Genomic DNA, 20,625 nt, shown 5'->3' with positions numbered 1-20,625 from the left:
TGGCAAAATAAAGCACTTAGTATGTAAATGCCAAAGGTTTGATATAAATGTCCCATAAATTTTACCATTTGCCGAATGCTGCAGCAATTAATATGCACTGTTAACTGTATTTTCACTTTTGACTGGTCGTTCAGCGGCATGAGAAAATCAGACGAAGAAATTAGTTTGACACTTCATACCAGCAGTGTTTAAAGAAACAATTTAATAATTGTACATCATAATTTTGTTCATTAGGTTATTTATTCGTCAGAGAAATTTACAGCTGGTATGCTTCTTTTATAATTAAAATATTGCAATGTGGGTCACCATGGTTCTATGAAAATGTCAAATGAAAACGGCAGCAGTCCAGAGAATCTGTATGTATATTATTCCCACTAATTACTGTGTCAAAATTTTTCAGTTGCCAAGTGAAGCATTAACTGTTCTTCCATCAGTGTTACAGTGGTTGCTTTTCATCTTTGCCTCTTGTTTCCCATCTGGATGTGCCTTTTACCAGGAGCACCAGAAACCGCAGCTCTGATTGGCAGTATATCAGGAGATGGACCGCTCCCTTTGTTTCATGGTGCCTGGGTTACAGCTTCAAGTCAATCTCTTCCAAGTCCATTACTGAGTTTGGGGAAAAAAATCTCATCACAATGTCACAATTAGACATACTTTCACAGTGTGGCTATCCTGTGGGCTCAAAGATCCATCTCCATCCTGACCCGTTTTAATGGTTACCACAGGCTGTATGCTTTATTGAACGAAATCTTTACATCAGGAACCATCACTTAGATCAGTGGTTTTGTTGCAATTTTCATGTTAATTCATGTCCTAAAACTGAACAGTGTTACCTGATACCGGTCCAGTGGAAAATCCACAATGTTTTTGCAGTCTGCATATGAAGGCTGTGGTGGTGGTGATGATGATGATGATGATGAGGATGATGGATATGTGTACTCGAAGTCCTATGCAAATGAATGTTGTTGCCAGCATGTTGTACACTAGAGCAGCTAAATGAGAAGAAGTTAAATGAAGTGAAGTTTGATTAACGTAATGCATTTGCATACAATTGTGACGCCACCAGTGCTGGGATGAGGTTCCTCACATTCAACAATTGCACAAACTCCATGGCCTTTCTCACATGACCCACAGATTTCCACCTGGGCTACAGTAAACTGCATCAGCACACCGAGTGTGAGAGCGAGCAACTGCAATGAAGCACTTTGTGATGCTGCACCTCACTGAACAGTTGTGCTCTTTGTTGGGTGTGCACAAAGTGGAAATATGTTGCTGCTGTGCTGGGCTGAACACTCAGGTTTTCTTTGACACCAAAGTGACACCCCCTTGATGTACAGTTTGGCATATTTATACAAAATCTTTCAAGAAAAAATATTCTAACCCCACTTCTCACTTGCAAATCAAACTGACCTACTTCATTAGCGTGTGCAATTTGAGCTCAGAGTGTTTGGCAAATTTCCGCAGATTCGGAATTTGAAATTGGATGGAAGTTTGTTTTGTAGGTTTTTTTATGCTTTAAAATGACAGTTTTTGCTTGCTGCACATAGAGATATCTGAGACATGAGAATTTTAATTTATGTACGGTACCATCCACCTGTGTTAAAATAAAGATTGGATTGTGTTTAATTACAGTGTATTAGAAGTGCTACAAGAACAAACCCAAATTATCTTTCCTGTGGAGGTGATAAGGCAGCGAGAAGAGGAATGTACTATCGAGGACGCGTGTCGGTCGGATCTGCGCGTGCTTCCCTCCTCCGTTCCTGTCAGCCGTCATCGAGGCCTCTACCATCCGCTATGCATCGCTCCGGCCGAAGGCTGTACTCTGATTAGCGGAGGTATTTAAAAGGCCAAATGCAAAGAGGCGTCTGTGAGCTGGTGCGCAGGGAGCGACGGTTCGTGTTTTATATGGTATACGAACACGGAGCGTGAGCTGCTAGCCTGGAGATAACGTGACGCAACAAAGACACCCCCAAAAATCCCCTCCAGACAGAAATGCGTCAACTGAGCTTTTTTGTCCCAACCGATATGTTTATCCTTCATGTTAGTTTCCATACCCTGCCACCATATTTACTATCTCTGAATTTGCTAGCAAGCGCTCCAGCTGTTTCATACCACATTTAGTGCACATATCCAGTAATTTATTTCAGCAGTGTTTGCATATGCATGTGCTTGTGTGTGTGTACATAATACACACAGTATGTGAATAACTGTTAGACACACATGTAGCACAGTATATTTCTACTAGTTGCCAGACAATTGAACTGTCTTTCGAGACAGATAACATGTCTTTTAGCAGTTCCATCAGTTTCATGGTGAAATTACAAGAATCATGATTCCAGAAAGAACCAGAATTTGCCACCTAAGACCCCAAAGATATGAATGAAAAATATCTCACTGGTTGAGTCTTTTCCTCACTCCTTCTGCCGTCATTTATTGATATGAGTCCAAGAAGCTCACTGTTTTGGTCTTTCATGAGTTTTATACTCTTTTGGCAGTAACCTAATGTTAGCCTCAGAAAACTTGTGGAGTTACTGAACAAGATTGCTTTGCTGCCAGGAGAATCACTGGTTTTATTTTAGTATCCACCAGAAACAATGAATGTGCGACTTGTTAAGTAACCGAAGTGTACTCTTGGAACAGACATAATCAGAGGACAGGTGCAGTAAGACCTAAAAGAGCATTGTACTGATTGAACTGAAAAACAAAACCAGCGGCAGAGGCATTTCTGCTTAAGATAATCATATCGTTACAAGTCGCCCAAATCCAGAACGTTCCCTGGAGCAAGACTCGGTGATGTCCAGAAGCCAGTTATTGGATGACTGTTGGAGATTTGACACGTGCTCAATTGTGCTCCGCAGCTGTGTTGGAATTCTGTGTCTAAGAAGTCTGAAATACGTGAAAAACAGTGATTGTGCGGAGGGGTTATTGTTGGAACCCCACTGGAACCAAGAAAGTTCCAGCCTTGTGGTAACTGTGAATATGCTCAAGAACACAAACTTGAAACAGATTGAAAGAATTGTGGGTTAATTATTTTTAATTTTACACTTAAATTGGCTAATGCACACAGTGTTAAGAAACAGGCTTTCCAATGAACTGCTAAACATCTTTGTAGGGAATGGCTTGCATAATTAAAACTGCATGTGCCAGAAAAGTAAATATGCTTTGTTATATAAATGTGAACACTTCTCCGAATATCATACAAAATTTGAATGTGATGTAGCAGCTACGTTTACTGAAAGACGACATGGTGGTTCAGCCTTTTTGGAAATGCAGTGTTTTTGTCATGTGAATGTTAAAGATCTCCTCTGATGACCACTGAATACACTGGAAAGTGTGGTGTGTCAAAGTACCCTGGATTGAAGCGGGGTAAATGCATTAAGTAGCGTGCTGCAGTTGAGCCAGCCTTTCTTTCATTACCTTCATTAGAAGGGAGTGCCACACTGAAATACATATTAAAATAATGCAGTTTTTTTTTTATTACCCCAGAATAAAATTAGCATCCAATTTGGGCATCACATATGAGCTACAGCCTATTGGGAGCTGAATTATTTTATCAGAAGAAGTGCTGTGTGGTCACTTTCCCCGTGTTGTGGAGGTAACCTTCCATTTATTGCTCACCAGTGTGTCTCTCTTCCAGTCCGTGCTGCCAATTTATTCGCTTCCTTCTTTTGCACCATGATCCTACAGGTTAAAAAGAGTTTTTTTTTTTTTAAAAAAAAAGACCTGCTTCATGCTGAAGTAAAATGCTTGGATATTTTCCAAGTGACAGTTCTTTTCTTCATCAGGGAATCAATGCTGTGTCCATCAGCAAAACAGTTTCCCATCAGCACAGTTGGGGGGAAGCTCTCAGTGTAATGACTAAATTTTTCTCAGCAACTTGATTTAAAAACGCGATCAATAGCGCTGGGCGGAAACGGAGTGCTAACATGAAGTCCGGGATACTCTCCCGCGCCTGATCGATGCCATCACAGGTGTTGGTTATCTCCCTTCTGGCTGTCCCAGCTCTTCCTGCTGCACAAGGCACTTGGAAGTCCTACATACCTCTCTGGGGTAAGAGGAAGTGGGGGATGGGCCGCAGCGGTTGTCATGGCCACCATTGTAGTTGTTTCTTGGTGTTTAGTTGTAGGCAGCTTTTGTGCTGTCCCCCTCCCCCCCCACCTTGATTCCCCCCATCCCTGTCACCTCTTCGACAAATGTGTAATTAGCCTGCCTCGTGGTCCTCAAGCGACAGGCGGCGTCCCCGAGGTGAGGCTGGCATGTTCACGTGCGCGCATTAAGCTACGCTTATTCATCAGCACGGCAGGCCGAGGCCATCGGATGCTGGAGATGAATATGCGGAGAGCTCCACCAGGCAGGAGTGCCGTTCCCCCCACCCATTCGTCTCCTGGCTGTTTGGCAGCATCGTTGCTGAGAGAGCTGGAGCATTAATCTCGGTGCAACAGCTCGAGGTGCTGTTGTCAGGCTGTGTGTGTGTGTGTGTGTGTGTGTGTGTGTGTGTGTGTGTGTGTGTGTGTGTGGGAGGGAGAGAGACCTTACAGCCTGCAGTCTCATAAACTTTAATATCAAGGCCTCAAGTGTTCAATGTTTTCTTTCATTTGCAAACTTTACACTGCTATGTCATCATGTATGTGCGGAACAGAGGTACGCAGCTGGTCGAGTTTCTCCGCGGTGAAAGATTCACATAGAGATGAGTAACTATTGAGTGCATGCTATGTCTCTCAAAATGCCTAAAATGTGCCCGGGCATGCTGCAACACAGCACCGTTGTTAAAGATATTTTTGAAACACTTATGTTCTTTGTATGATGTTTGTCTTAGAATATGAGTAGTTGTAGAAGTGCATTGGTCTGAAAAATATGCAAATTTATTATAAACTTATAACGATAAACTGTGAAGAGATGCTGAAAGCAGAGTGCAGAATCTGCACTTTTTATCGTCCGGATTCTATTTCTGTACTTTAACCCACCGGGAATCTGGAGGGCTTACGTTTCGATTGACGGCAAGACTCAAAGAGAACCCGTGTTTTACGTGTCGAAATGAAGTTTTCAAACCGATACATAAATATTGTTGAAGTGCAACACCGATCAGGAAACGGCAGTATCGCATGAGGAGGAGATTACAGCTGTGAGGTAGATCCTTTTCTGACACGCTGTCACATAATGTGGATGTAGCAGTGTTCAGCGGTGATGCTGCTTTCGAAATGCCGCTATTCCATTTATTGTACCTAAGAGGGCCGATACATTTACTGTTTGTTTTACTGACAAGGAGTACAGATGTTAGTCAGCAGTATCTTATTTCATTTATCCAGACATTTCTTACATTCATTAGCAGGAATTAGAAATAAGCAAAGTCAATAGGATGTGAAAAACAATGAATCCAGTCAATACGCTGCTTTTATACTGCTAATTATTTACCCCCTCTTACGAAAGCTTAATTGTCTTGGCAACATTTTTCCTAACATCTATTGCCTGATAAGTAAGCAGCATGTCGCAGTCTGAGTACAGTGTGTTTCAGCCAGCAGGGGAGTAATGGAAGGTTGTTAGTTCACAAATCGCAGAGGACTTCTGGAATGGTACCCTTGAGCAAGGTGCTTAACCTGAATATCTTCACTAAACACTGAGCTGTATAAAGGGACAAGGTGTAAATCTGTACCTCGTTGAAGTCATTGCGATTAAGGATTTTCTATGCAAAAACGAGCGTACGATTAAATGAGTTGGTGGCACCATCGTATGTGACCAGCTTATTGATTGCTTTGCAGATATAAAACACAACACCCTGCTCGAGTTGTGCGTGTGCGCTCTCTTAATTTATTGTTGCGGATAGTTACGTGTCATAAGTAGGTTTTACATTTTCAAATTATTAAACAGTCTGACAAGTTCTGTTTCATCTATTGCTTTGATAAACGCGGGTTTTCACTAAGTACACGATTTGTGTTTTTCGAATGGGTGAAAAAACAAGTAATAAGTAAGGAGTAACTTTAAAATTGTTCCAAGCCTCTTTATTTCAAGGGAATTGAATTTCATTCATGAAAAAATATTTCTAGTACATATCTGAGTATGGGTCCTGCTCTCTGGCAGGTCTCGAGTTCGAGTCCCGCTTGGGGTGCCTTGCGACGGACCGGCGTCCCGTCCTGGGTGTGTCCCCTCCCCCTCCGGCCCTACGCCCTGTGTTGCCGGGTTACGCTCCGGTTCGCCACGACCCCGCTTGGGATAAGCGGTTTCAGCCAGCTTGTGTGTGTGTGTGTATATCTGAGTATTTCTAGACATATCTGAATATTTGTATGCAAGTATAAATATGTATGTTAAGGACTGTAGATGAAGAACTGAACTGATGGAAGCGGACAGCGTGATTCCTCAGCTGTCCTTCCCTGTAGTGCTGGAGTCGGTTAGCTCAGTGGTGATACAGCCTTCCAGAGACGGAACGAGCAATCCCCGGTGACATTTCGGGAAATAAGAAGACAAAATAGGTTAGGGAGAAGTGCAGCCATGTAACTACATTTTCACATTCAATGTAATTTTAAACGTTTGATGTAGTCTGGGCACAGCCTAATCCACACTTCACAGGTGGGGGGCAGCCACCTCAAAAGTCTAATAGCAACCTAGTTTTAATATGAAATCTAATTGCACCTAAAACCCTAAAATTAGGCGTATTCTAACGTTGTCAGCCACATGTTGACATTGATTGGAGGGTGTAGTACTATAATAATTTGGCCGAATCCTCACCTTAAACACCGTTCTGCTTCCTCTACTTCTGTTTGCATCGTCCGCTCAATATGAGGCTTTTTTGTGCCCAAGACATCAGCATTTAACACTTATGTTGGCAACTGCTGAAAAGCTGAAGCTGGAAATATCTTTTCATTTCAGGGGTCTTTGGGCTTTTTCTCTTCATTAATATCAGAGGAAGATTTCATTTTATTTTGAGCTCATCTTAAGAATTTCTGCTCTGAGCGGAGAACGTCTGCGGAAAAACGGAAAAGGCTTCTAAACTAACGCAGAGCATATCATAGTATTCGTACAGGTAATCCCCTGGTTATGACATATGCGACTTAGAATATGACCACCCGGACTGACTCATTATATTATTTGCGAGTCCCAACGTTTGGTCGAAACTTCTAACAATGATCAATAACCTCAACCAGCCGTGCTGCTGCAAGACACCCGTATTTGTCATCGTTCGAGTCTCAGCCAGCGTTTGGGTATCTGGTAGTGATGGGGGGTTTTTTTAAAACAAAGGTTTTGGTTTGTGATTCCCTTCAGGTTATTTTTTCTTTAAAATGGCTAGCAAGTAAAAAAAGTGAGTGTTCTACTGGTGCTGATAACAGGCGGAATACAATATTTAGAAATGAAAGTGTAAATAATAGCGCAGAATGAAATTCTGTATTTCTGTATTTATATTGCTGCTGTTGTATATGAGTATTCTTTTAATATGAATGGGTGAAATCGGTGAAATCCTTATTGTTCATATAAGGGGATTTTCAACTTAGGACAAAGTTGGCTTGCGACAGGGATGTTGGAACAGAACCGTGTTGTAATCCATGGACTGCCTGTATATAGAATCGCAAAAAATAAGTGCCAACATGGCATTTTGCATTTTAAGAGGAACATAAAAACAAATTACTTTCACAAAGTATGGGCATTGTAGATTCTGTCATAAAGTAGTACTCTTTCTTTCTTGTGCAGCGGGTGAGGGAAAGCAAGAGCTTTCAGGAAAGTAGGAAAGTAATGAATTTGGCTGAAACGGGAATGAATAACTGATGCGTGTGTGCTTCCTCTGCGAGTTGTCCTGCTCTCGCAGAGCTCGGGGGTAACATCCATCTTTTGCGCGACACGGCCAGTTTGCCGCCGCGCCCTCCGCTCTCGGAAGCCCGCGCTTCACGGCTCTGTTTATTAATCACAATTCAAACCACTGCTGGCAACTTTCGGGGAGCTCAGAAATCAGCGATTCGGGGAAGCGCCCAAAAGCATCCGATCCCGTGGGAACAGCTTCCTCTGCTGTCCTCCGAGGAAGGACACATTAGAACCCAGCTGAGACATTTGCACTCATTTACTTGTATGTTGTGATATTTACATTCAGTTTTCATGCTACTTGCGTTATTGTTATTGCAGTAAACAAAAAGACACCCATGGGCTGCTGAAGACCTTGCAGGCTCCAAACAATTGGCCTTGGATTTTGCACAATGTAAAACATGCAAGACAAATTCTGCAGTCCGTACTTGACTGCTGCTTTGTAAAAAAATAGGTTTGTCTGTAGTATTGGTTCTAAATATGAGACATCATATACTCTGGGAAGATATTAAACAGGCTCAGCGGCAACACAATGTGATTAGTTCGAGTTCCTCTCCACCCATCATCAGTTCCACCACGTAACGCTGTGCTGAAGTCTAATTTCTCACTGAAATCACTCTCTTTCAAGTTTAGTGATAACAGTGCTGCTGCTGCCTGTTTAGTGACATTTACATGTAAAGTTTAGAGGAAATTAAGTGAAAAAAGGGAATAAAAAATATCAGCGGTAAGACGAGTGTTAGTGGTTATTATTTATACATTTAGTGGAGCCTTTTCTTCAGAGCTGCTTGCAGTGATTTACTCATTTATACAGCTGGATTTTTTTTTTTTTTTTTGCTGTGTCATTTCAGGTAAGTACTTTGATCGATGCTACTTCAGCGACAGCGGAGATTTATACCTGGATCCTTCGAGTTCAGGGCAACACCTCTAACCACTACACCACCTGCTGCCCACTTCTATTGGTTTAGGAACAGAATTTGCAAATAATGTTGGAAATGGTGTATGGCGGGGATTCATCAAACCACTCATGCAGTGATTCTCGTAATCCTGCGCAGTTCAGCGGCCTGTTCGGCGGCAGCCGTTGGCCGTGTTGTTTTCCTCTCCAGCCCACATGACAAACGCGATTATTGTCCCAGCGGAGCTCACGCCGCCCCCTCCCTCTGTGTGTCTATACGCAGGGCGGGCGCTCATGCGGCTGACAGACAAGAAGCTGGAGCGCATGGGCATCATGCAGGAGAGCCAGCGGCAGCACGTCCTGCAGCAGGTGCTGCAGTTGCGGGTACGAGAGGAGGTGCGCAACCTGCAGCTGCTGACGCAAGGTACCGTATGGCTGCTCCACACACACACGTGAACATGCATCTATACAATGCTGCTTGTTGTAGTAGGAATCGGGACACTGCTTCTCGGGCAGGGGGCTTGTTTTGCTCGTACCAACTAACCCGCCCCCATTCCCATGGTCAGTGACAGTTCTCTCAGTCCACAACACTCTCCCTCCCTGGTGAAAGGATGGGGCTGAACAGTTCTCCAGTTCATAGCACGCAGTACCTTTGCGGGAGGAAGGCAGCTATTAACTGGTGCCCTTTTATGATGTAGGGGGAGTACGGGGGGACAGGAGGAGAAAAATGGCACATTTTGCCGTGGCTTCAGGAGCAACAAGCTTGTGACAATGCAGTTCAGGCCAGGTTCCATCAACACCGCGACAAGGCAGGGCTACCCACATGGGCAGTAATTAACCTTTAAAGAAGAGTGGAGCTCTGCCTTGCTAACAGAGGTAGAGTCATGAAATTCTAATGTTCTGTACTTCTTTATTCCTTCAAATCACCACCATGGACCACAGGAAGAAAATCTTTAATTTTGTTTAAGGGTTTATAAAGATACCAGGGTTTTTTTTTGTGTATTTTATTTCCTCTTCATTTTTTTTTTTTTTTTTTTTTTTTACAACATTTAACACTAATTTAGTTGTATGAATAAATATTAGGTCTTGTTCAAAGTATTTATTCATCTCTGTATATATGTATTTTTTCTTTAAAAAAAATAAATTCCCCAGCTCACTCTTAACCCCCGTCACGTATATCAAAATCTTTCTAGTTAGACACCAAACAGACAGGCACCACCTGTTAATTTTGTGGTCGTCATCAGTTTAAGCTGTTTTCCAGGACCATCTCCATTATTTCTGAATTGCGCAGCACACTTTTGGCACAGTCGCGTTCATTACTCACGCTTGCAGGCCCGCACAAAGCACGCGGCTCCATAAAAATCATCGGAGCTGATGTTTCCACTCTGAGCGTGAGCCGGAAATGGGCGAGCTAATGATATTCTCTACCCGTGGTTTTGTTCATTCCCTCCCATCGTGCCTCAGACAAAAGGCTGTGCGCCCTGTAATTGCTACAGTCCAAGCGGATTGCTGGACGATGTAAACCTCGAAGTGAACTCGCATGAAAACACAGTGAATAGCACTGAAAGGGCAGAGGGAACTACAATTTCCTGAATTAATTTTGGTGGACGCAGACAATACACGCATGTTTAATAAAACCACCCCGCTATTGTTCCATCAGGACATTTGCATCCTAGCTGTGCTATTGTAGTAATTGCTTATCGATCGTGCTGTAAACAGACGTCTGGCACCGGTATTAATCAAGCCACAGCAAGCGCTTGGTGTAGTGGCATGGCAAATTTTGTGAGGCCTAGTTTCATTTCCTGCGTAGGCCTCGGTCCTTTCATTCGCTTTGGTGCAGGTAGCCACTGCGTAGCATCGTCGTAACACTGATGCCTGTTTCTCCTGTGTGATGCCATTGGCATCTAGGACAGCTGAAGGTGTGTGAAACAGCAGAAGAGTGGCCCATCTGCTGTGTGTGGTGACTTTACACCATGGGATAAGTATGCCAGTCACCGTGTGGGCCACCCTCTGCTCGCTGGTTTTCTCTCACCGTCCACCGTATAGCCAGACAGTGGTATTCTCTGTCCACAGCTTAAAGACAGAATGTGGTAAGTTAGTATGTCTCTGTTTAACTTCTTGGATCTGTTATATTGAAATTTAAGTTGAGCTAAAAAGCAAACATCTTAAGTAATGACATTAAATATTTGATCCAATAAAATGAAACAGTGGGGTGCGGTGGCGCGGTGGCGCAGTGGGTTGGACCGGGTCCTGCTCTCCGGTGGGTCTGGGGTTCGAGTCCCGCTTGGGGTGTCTTGCAACCGACTGGCGTCCCATCCTGGGTCCGTCCCCTCCCCTCCGGCCTTACGCCCTGTGTTGCCGGGTTAGGCTCCGGTTCCCCGCGACCCCGAATGTGACAAGTGGTTTCCAGTGGTGCGTGTGGGATCTTTCGATGAAATCAATGCATTTTTTAACTGTGAGATTTTCCATTTAGTAAAATTTTGAAATAATTGCAACCATATTTATATTGACATTGTGAGTGATCATTTAAACTGGTAACAATGGTAACCTCAGGAATACAGTCTGTCATATTATTAGACGGTTTGTGTCACCTAGACCAGGTAAGCTTCCTCACATTCCTCACATTATGTCTGTGTGTGTGTGTAAAATGAAACGGAGTCAGAATTTTTACTCACGTGTTCTCCAGGCCTTATTTATTAATCCGTTTAACCTCAAGGCCTGAAAACAAAGAAGGTCGGTCGAAAATGATCTTCAAACATATTCCCCGTTAGCTTTAAGACGGCGCACATCATTTTAATGGGATGGCATCTTGGATGAGTGATAGTCACTCTATCCATGGAATGTGCTGCAATCAAGCTTCTTCGCAGAGCAACTGTACATGGCTGTTGGGGCAAAAAGCAATAGGCCACCTAAGCAAAATGTGACGTGTCTTGTTGCTGATAGCGTATCTGGAGCAGCATTTCCTTTTAATTAGACACCGCGGAAGCTACAGAAGAGAACCTTTGTGATTTCCCGTGTAGTGAGCTTCTGACTAGGAGAGGAAATTCTTCTGTAAGCTGGTTTCAGCAGCAGGTATGCCACTCACTGTAGCATCACCCCTTTTCTGAGTCTAAACAGGGCTGGCCTGGTCACGCTGGGATTACAGCAAGCTTTGCGGAACCTGGAGTTGACATTGATTTCAGCTTTAATGCAGCAATCTTTGCACCAACCTCTTGTTTCCTTAACAAAGCAGAAAATGTGATGTGGGGACCTCAGGAAATAAAGCTCCAGTACTGTTTTTTAATTAAAGCAAAAATCCCTAAATTAATTATATATTATCCAGGGTTCCATCCATCCATCATGAGCAAAGTTGTTTTTTTTTTTTTAAACTTGCTAAACTGTTAATGGAAGCTGCTATTCATTAAAAAAAAGGGTAAAAGAAGTGATTTTGGAGATGATCTCATTTAAAATCAGGCTTGGTTAATGCGGGATGGAACACGTGCGTGCTAGGAAGCCATGTAAATGTATCATTTTGTGACTCCAAGCACGTACACCAGTGTCTTTTGTGCAGTCTTTACATGCCGTACCTTAAAATTAATTTAGCTCCTGTTGAGGGGGAAGGAGGCGAGGCGCAGCCTTGCTGTTGACTTCCCCTGCGATCCTGTGTAATTGATTCGGATGCGCTCGGTCTTCCTGCACCACCGCTGCACGATGGCGCAACCTCCTGGAAGGGTGGACCGTAATGAGTTCCCATGGGGGGGCCGGCTGCCTACAGAATCGGTCTGTGAAGCTACTCCTTCTGCGCTGGCATGATACATACTCTCACCTCTCACCAGGCCCTCCTGTCGTTAGCCGGCAGCCCTATCGCAGTCGGCCCGTTAATACATTCCAGGGCTGCTTTGAAGGCGACGGGGAAAAAACAACGATTGCTTCAAGTTTCTTCTTCTTCGCTCTTTACCTGCGCATGGGAGAATAATGGGTGGCAAGTAGGTCGCTCCCAGAGGAATGTGAGATTCCGCTGCACCAAAATGTGGGCAGCGTGTGAAGTGGTTAATGAACGGGGAAGGAAATATCCCGAGAACAGGACATTTAAACACATGCAGTGCAGTTTTATTAATAGTGTGTCTCCAGTAGCCCTTTATAAGTAAGGTTTTGAGAGGTTTCTGGAACAAAAAGGTCAGCAGGTCAACGAGCTCCCGGTGGCACCCAGGGTGGTCTTTGCAGAAATACTGGAATCTCCCGCTCTTGATTATTCTGCAGCTTTATGCTGTTATTTTTCACTTTTTGCTTTTCTCTGTCAGGAGGAAAACTGAACGCGTACCACAAAGGAGGAAGGAGACGATTATGAAGGGAAGGGGGCTTTGTGACAACTGGGGGGCTCTGCGTTTCATTAGTGAAGATTGCCGCACAGTCGCTAGGAGGTAATGCATGCAACGATGACGGCTGTGCAGGGCAACGGCAGCGCTCTAGGCCTTGACCCCCTCTGAATCACCCACCCATAAACTTTGTCCTTATTGACCCCTCTGCCTCCCCCCTCAACAGACCCTGTGGGAATTTATTATCCATTCATACTGACGCCAGGGTTACATTGCTGGGTTTCAACCAGTCTGGTGTGATGGGTCCCTGGGAAATCATTTCAACAGTGGCGTTTCTCCATCAGTTTTCCTCCATCCTGCTGCCACATTAACCCTGTACAAGAGCAGACGCTGTCAGATTTTCACCACATCGGCTTTCTAAGCCAATAATAGCTCGCACTGCCGTTGCCACGGCTGCATTCATATCTCCAGATTAAGCAGTAAATGAATAAGGTATCGTTCGCAACAAATTGCCGCACAGCTCCTTAATGCGAGAAGAGGATCTGCACTAACTAAAAGTAAAAATGTAAGACATATGGTGAGATGTATTAAAGGGGATGAAAGAAACAATAACTTAAATTAATCATTATATCAAGAATAATGAAGCTGTCTACTGTATATACCCAGGGGTAGAAGTTAATATCCATTCATTTAAAACCCATTACCTTTTACAAATGAGAACTGGCAGGGAATTCGTACGCAATGACACTGCATCAAAGAGCAGTGAGTTCAGCCTGGAAATGAACTGGGTGCCATCGTTGTGGCCTTGCGCAGAAGTATTCATTAGCTGCTTCAGATACGTTAGCCATTTAGAGCTCATCGTAGTACTTCCTATCCATATTCATTTAGGACATAATTGGCATTAGCACGTCTCGTATCGCTCCCAAAAGAAAAAAGAATCGAAAGGCTGTTTACATATCACATGCACTCTTAATATGTAGTAGATTCACATTGTATAATCGAGTATTAAATTAAAATAGATTTAAGCGTGTAGTTAGAATCAAAACTGAAGGATGTCCGAAATACAGCAAATACAGAATAATTCAAATTTCAATTTGGATTTGTAAATAGCATTCTGCCATTCATAAATTTTGAGTTGCAGTGTTATTTTTCAATAAATAACATTACTTTCATTCAGTGACCCTTCGTTGTTTCTCATAAATAATTTAGTGTTATTTATCGCAGTTGCGCTCCCTCTGTGTGCTACACGTCCATTGTGTTGTTTTGAAGCTCTGTATTCAGGCTCTTGCAGCCCTTTTGTTTTTGAACCCATCATGTCTTGCACTGTGTTATTGTACCGTGTTGATCTTTTAAGTCAGTCCAGATAACGGCTTCTGTCAAATGAATAAATAATGAAGAATAACAGAAGTCGCACCCCGGCGTCTTTCAGGCAATGGCCTATTAGTTGTTTCGACAGGAAGTCCATCTTTATTTATTTGTTTAATTTTCGGTCTCTCAAGCTGTTGCTCCTCCCTCTTTTGTAAAAGAGAAAAGCTAATTAGTTTACTTTATGTCTTTATATTGTCAGTAGAGGCAGTACTAGACCCGGTTGCAGTAACGCACTTGGAAGGAAACAGCTGGATCACAGATTATCCCTACATTCAAACACTATGGAAGTCGTGATGACTTGAAAAAATTAAAAAATAAAATAACGTACACCGAGTGTTACTATAGATACTGTTCGGCAAAAGATGAGCAATAGAGAGCCATCTCGTGAAAGGGTGAGAAAACAAGAGGTATCATCACAGCTATAAATAATCTCGATAAAGATATATAACTACGCAGCAACTGCTAGAACTCTTTTTTCAAAGCACGTGGATAATAAATGCCAAACCATCAGTCATTTTCTGACATTTGAAAAAAGTCTTGGTTATATCTTTTTTTGTACTGGAACAAAATTCTTACTGAATTCTTTCATTAATAGTGTTGGAGCATCGCAAAAGTTTAATATACCACTTTTAAAGTCGTTGCCTTGTGAAATTATTATAATACATTTTTTGGGGGGAAATAATGAGCGATGAGCAACGCGCTGCCATTTAGTGCTGCGAAGCTTTGTGTTTCGCCGATTTTCCTTTCGGCACCAAGTGCTGGCCCAGATCCAGCAAACCCTCTGATATGGCGCCTAGATGAATGAGGAGAAGTTGCAGCTTAGCCATGCGGGGGGTACCGAATCACATGACGCCACTACTGCATTGGCTGCCAGGCAGAAGGGCTGTTAGCGCCAGCTCATCGGGTAAAGCTCAGCTCCAGCTACATCAGTCAAATTGCATGGAAAATGTGTACGTGTGAGACCTCTCCCCGCAAATGGGTTTGCTTTTCCTGTGTTTTCCTTTTGAACCTCTTGTCAGATAAAAGAGCTGATGCGCGCATCACTCATTGAAATGTGTGCTTAGAGTATTCGGAGAGCTGGAGAGGTGACCTTTTTCTTTGTCTCCGTCTTTTTCGTGCAATACTGCTTACGCTACTGGGGATTTCAGGAGGGCCTCCTAAATATCCGGCAGCTGAGCAGGTCGCAGCACCATCCTCAGCCGAAGGAACTTAGCATAGCTTCAACATTTCACGCGTCTGTCTGAGCTCAGCTCTTTTACTGTCAGTCTTCTTCTTTTCCAGAAGTGGCCGTAAGCTCCAGTTACAGCACACAGCCCCCCCCCCCCCCCCCCTTCACCCACCACCCACTAAATTAGAAGAAATTCAGCTTCAAAAGGCTGCTCTCGGTACATGAGGATTGGCGGGAGGAGCAGTGCGTGTAGCACTTTACTCCGCTAAACATCTGATAATTGGCTCGTCGGCTTGAGGGGTTCCATCGATGGATCGCCAGGAAGCATAGGTCCCCGGGGGGGCGCTCAGCCTAAGCCTGCTTCACCATCATCTGCCGGTCTGACACCCTGCACTGCCCTACAGCAGCTCCACAGGGTGCTAGGGAGCGGTGGGCTCGTGGGCTGGTGGGCTGGCTGGCTGGCTGGAGGGAGGGAGGTCTGATCAAAAAGAAAATTACATCCTCCACTTTAAGTGTTTCATCATGAGCCTCGCTGGACTGCTTAGAAAGTTTCACCTGTAATAGGTCATGTTTTCATTTTCTTTCTCTTCAAATATATGAGTATTCACACAGGTTATGCCAAATGTCCCCATCTTTTTCTTATGTCTGCTTCAGCTAGTTTATCATATTGTCTTTAGCATATTAATAGGTCTGCATGCAGTACAATATTCTTTTGTAGAAGATTGGAAAGTAAATATTTGTCATCATAATACTACAAATATATAGATTTTTCTTATTTTGGGGTAAAGGGTGTCTCCTTCCCGGTGAATTCAGTTTCCTCTGCTATAGCCTTCGATGTAAGACTCTCGTCCCATTGCTGGCAATGACGCCGCGGGCGTGTGACGAGGCTCTCGCCACGCGCACGAGAGTGTAGCCACACGCTCAGGAGAGTAATAGGAAAGACTGGCAGCATTAACATTAATGTCTGGGATCTGAGTGCACGCTTGAGAAGCGCCAAGCTCGGAACGGGGAAAAAAAAACAGTAATACCTGCCAAGTGTAGTCACTTTCATCCCAGTGATGTTACTACTTTTTTAAACCTACTTCTCATACAGATATTAGTCCTCTATAATTCTGCACCAGCGTCAGCTGTCACCACCAATTCCATACCTCGAGGAAGCTGGGAGCAGCTGTGCTCCTCATTCCCATGAACTCTGCCTTACTTTCACCAGGGGACACCCTGTGCGGGACAGTTAAACACTCATTACAGGCGTGGTGTGACCATCACCGCTGGAAACCAGCAATCCCCCCCCCCGACACCCAACAGGTCAGCAAAACCAGATTGCAGACAGCTGAAACAAAGTGCTCGACTGGTCTCTTTGCCCCCTTCCCCCTCCTGCAACCTTCCTCTGGGTGGAACGATGACTGTTGTTTCGGTTGCCGGGCTCTCCTGCCTTGAATCAACCCATCGCGTGAGACTTGGAAGTGTGGTCTGGTGCGTGAAGCCCCCACCCTCTAAATGGGGAAGTTACTTTTGCATCACCGTTGGAATTTCACAGCTTCACATTTGCAGTGTTGTAAACGTGTAAATGGCTGTAATGCTTTTTAGTATGTCTGACTCATGGCTTTTTTAATAAACCCGCCAAGATACCGTTGTTTTGTTTCCTGCATCGTAGTAAATACTTTCATTTCTAGCACCTTCTTTATCCATTAATGGTGACTCTGCTTCTGTTGCATGTTAGCTACATAAAATAATTCTCAAATTAAATTATTAAAAAGACATGAAAAATGGAAAATTACTACTCAGTATTGCAAGCACTCTTTAGTTTGTTTTTGCATGGCCTTATTTCATTAATCACATCACTTAGTGGCCAATTCAGCTACCGGTGTCATTTTTGCTAGACTGGAGCTGTTTTTGGTCAAAGTTAATGGATTTGCATGGGAGCACAAATAGTTATTTAACTTGAAACTGCCACAATAGACATACACAGTTAATCTGTTTATGGAAAGGGAAGCGGGACTGAGGAGAACTTGGGGAAAAGTGCAGACATATCATTAAATGAGGAACATGCTGATGCGCTCTGGTGTCCTCGTGGTGATTGTGGTAATTAACAACTTGGCATCTTGTATTTGGAAGGGGGAGACAATGGATTTTGCAGGGCATTTAGCTTCAGTGAGAGCTTTAGCGTTGATTTTTATTAATTATGAATATTTACGTGTGAAGTTCGCCTTGAGGTTTAAACATAAATGAGAGTGTTATTTGTAAGTAGTCGGTATTCTAACTCCCCGCGTGTGTCCGTGTGTGTGCGCGAATGGCCGCAAGCATAGTTTGCCCTCTATTAAATATTTATTCTCTGACTAGGGCTAGTTATTAAACCCCAGAGCAGCCTTTATCATGGTAACTTTCAACTCGATTCTAGCGTTGTGTGGTGATTAAAGGTGTTTCATTGAAAGGTCTTTTCGCTATTCCAGGTGATTGATCGTCCAAAGCCTTTGATACCGAAGTTAACAGCACTCCTCTGGCTCTGCTCCGATTTCTGGATGTCATTCTAGATGTAATTGTACCATTTAATTATCCTCCCTACATGCATTTGATAGATTACAGATAATAACCTGGATTCCGGGGCCACATGCTCTAAAATTTTTATGTTTCCGCTTCAGCTGCTTCAAGCTGAGTTATTCTTCCAATACGCCTGTGAATTTCGAATGGAAATCTGTTCCTGCGTTGCGCTCGGTCTTGAGCAATCTGTCCATTAAAGCAAGCGACCAAAGAAAGATGAATGCAAAAATTTGCTGGCTATAAAACGCAGGCAAAGGCTTTCAGAGAGGTTCAGCATTATACATTTGAATGCGACATGGTGCGAAATTGAGTTTTAGAATTGTGCTTCAAAGATATCATGAAATTTATTGGCAGTAGCCAAAAATTCCAAATGAAGTGTCTTTTGGAGTGTAAGGTATAGGTGGCATGACAGATGGATGAAGTTTCATTTAACACTGCAAATAGCCAGAGAAAGCTTGGTTTTATGTTATGATCTGTTGCCAGTATGACTTGGAATTGGAGTATTTAACTAACAGTGCACCCTGGTGAGAAGCATTGCGATACAAGAGCAGTGCAATCTTTTACAATTCTTTTTTCAATTGTGGCCATTCATCATGGACCGTATGGTAGCTTTTAACACATCTTGTGGCATTTCCTTCAGTGTGTTTGCATGGCCGTGATTGAATTAAAAACACTCTCCATTCATTTCACGTTTTTCACTTAACACGGCTGTTTACCCCTGCGGTGCGTATGGAAGTATTAACTTGACTCGGCGCACGCTACCTGCTCCGAATGTTTCCGCAGGTACCTCCCTTATACACAAAGGCAGTACTTTCCTTCTGGTTTAAAACTGCACAGCGCCTCTTGTTGGTGGTCTCTCATTAACAGCAGCGTTCATCTCCGTACTCCAGTTTTTCTCTGTATAGACTCGAGTTTTATGAATTACTTGGTAAACCACCTAACTTCGTAGTAATGAACGAAAAATTGAAAGAACAAAGTTGCACCATCATCTTCTCAGGCTGCAAAACCGGGGTTCATCTAGAACCTCTGACCAGCAAGTCCCCAGTGACTCCATGACCCATGAGGGCACTGTCCTTCACCATAAGGACAGATGATTCTCCAGATCTTACTGGGCACATTGAACTTTAAGAGTAAGTTGAAGATTGAAGGTAAAGAGTGGCCTCTTTGGCTGGAGAGTACTGAAAAACCCCTGCAATCTTGAGTAATTTTGAGCACTGAACTGCCTAAATTTCGATAGATCATTACAAGCTGTGTGATGTTTCCACTTAGGGAACGTATTTCACATATGTGAAAATGCATAAAAAAATCTGCCCTCCAACCTGGAGCTAAATGAGTGTGCCCTGCCTGTCTGCCATCAGGGAGCGTCAGTGAAAAATGGCTTGTTGTTGAATTCGATGAGTCAACCCCAGCAATTCAGCTGGGTATGGGAGATTTATTTTCCTCATCAAGGTTTCTTGCTTTGTTTGTTCCCTTGTCTGCAACCGAGAGTGTGGAAAAGGCAAAGTTAATGCATGCTCAGCTGATTGGAATTATGGTTGTGTTAATCTCTTTTTCTCCAATGGGAGGGACATTAAAGACCTGAGTCATTAGCTGTGAGTCAGAAGCCATGTCATATGTTTTCCTGCCATCCCACGGCAGCCCTGGCCCTGCTACCCCACCCTGCACCTTTGCCAGCATCAGGCTCATGGCTTCGCGCACAGCTCATGGAAATTATGAACGTTGTGGACTCAGCGTTCCGCATTTTTCCTGTGTAAAAATTATGCAATGAAAACACAGTTGGAAAAATGACCATAGAATATTGTTTTTTATTCATAGATTTTATTTTCTTATCTAAAAATATTCAGTACTTTTTTGTTTTAATTTTGAAAAATCCTAACTTTAATTCTCCTGGGCGTTATGCAATGTAAAACAGCACTTGTAAACATGTGAACAACCAATTTTTAAATATCTTAATCTTTTTGAACATGACTTTTAAGTACTTAGTTCCTGTAAATGTAGCTGTTACCAGTAAAAAATGGTTTGCTGTGCCCATTTTCTGTCATGAAGTGCAGGCTGTGGTGCTCCTGTGTGGCCCCTCACCCAACCATCACCTAGCAGACCTTGTTCTGTGTCCTCCCTGCACAGCTGGCTCTTTCGTTCCCTCATCTGACCGGCTCGTCCACTTCCACCGCTGCGACTGATGACCCTCGCTTGGTACAGTTGCGTTCCCGTTCACTGCGAATAGCAGCATGCCCCCAGAGACACTAGCAGACGGTATTAATAAACTGTTTGACCGAGGTATGCAATTAACCGTGTGGCACTATAAAGAGAAAGTGATGAGAACTTTTAAATTAAAAAGCCAGAAATCAATGAAACAGCTCTGACGAGTTTTCTTGTTGTGTCCTGGCCTGGGTTTTGTAGAAAGTTTGACCAGTTGTACAAGCTCATGGCGTAGGATAAACACTTGCAGATGGTAGAAGGTTTGCTTTTAGGGTGGGTCAGGTATTGCAAGTCAGAACGGAAGAGGGGATTAGCTTGTGGGTGAAAGCTTTGGTTGGATTCCAGCTGAAACCAGACTGGGAATTTTTTTAAATGGGTTCTCT

The 20,625-nt window shown here is 43.4% G+C and overlaps 1 protein-coding gene across 4 annotated transcripts in view; it reads left to right on the top strand.

Annotated features, from left to right (window-relative positions):
- samd12 (sterile alpha motif domain containing 12) overlaps positions 1 to 20,625 on the top strand; it is a 65,023-nt gene that overhangs the window by 21,254 nt on the left and 23,144 nt on the right. For 3 of the 4 annotated variants that reach the window (XM_018731951.2, XM_018731954.2, XM_018731952.2), the window contains one exon: positions 8,958 to 9,098. In XM_018731951.2, the coding sequence (XP_018587467.1) occupies positions 8,958 to 9,098 (141 nt within the window). Of the gene's footprint in view, positions 1 to 496; positions 1,625 to 8,957; positions 9,099 to 20,625 lie in introns of those variants that run through there. The other variant, XM_018731953.2, reaches the window with a different exon arrangement.

The sequence above is a fragment of the Scleropages formosus genome, chromosome 23, assembly GCF_900964775.1.
Source record: "Scleropages formosus chromosome 23, fSclFor1.1, whole genome shotgun sequence".
Classification (NCBI taxonomy): domain Eukaryota; kingdom Metazoa; phylum Chordata; class Actinopteri; order Osteoglossiformes; family Osteoglossidae; genus Scleropages; species Scleropages formosus.
The sequence above is the reverse complement of the archived record's forward strand: the minus strand, read 5'-3'. Positions and strand labels throughout refer to the sequence as shown.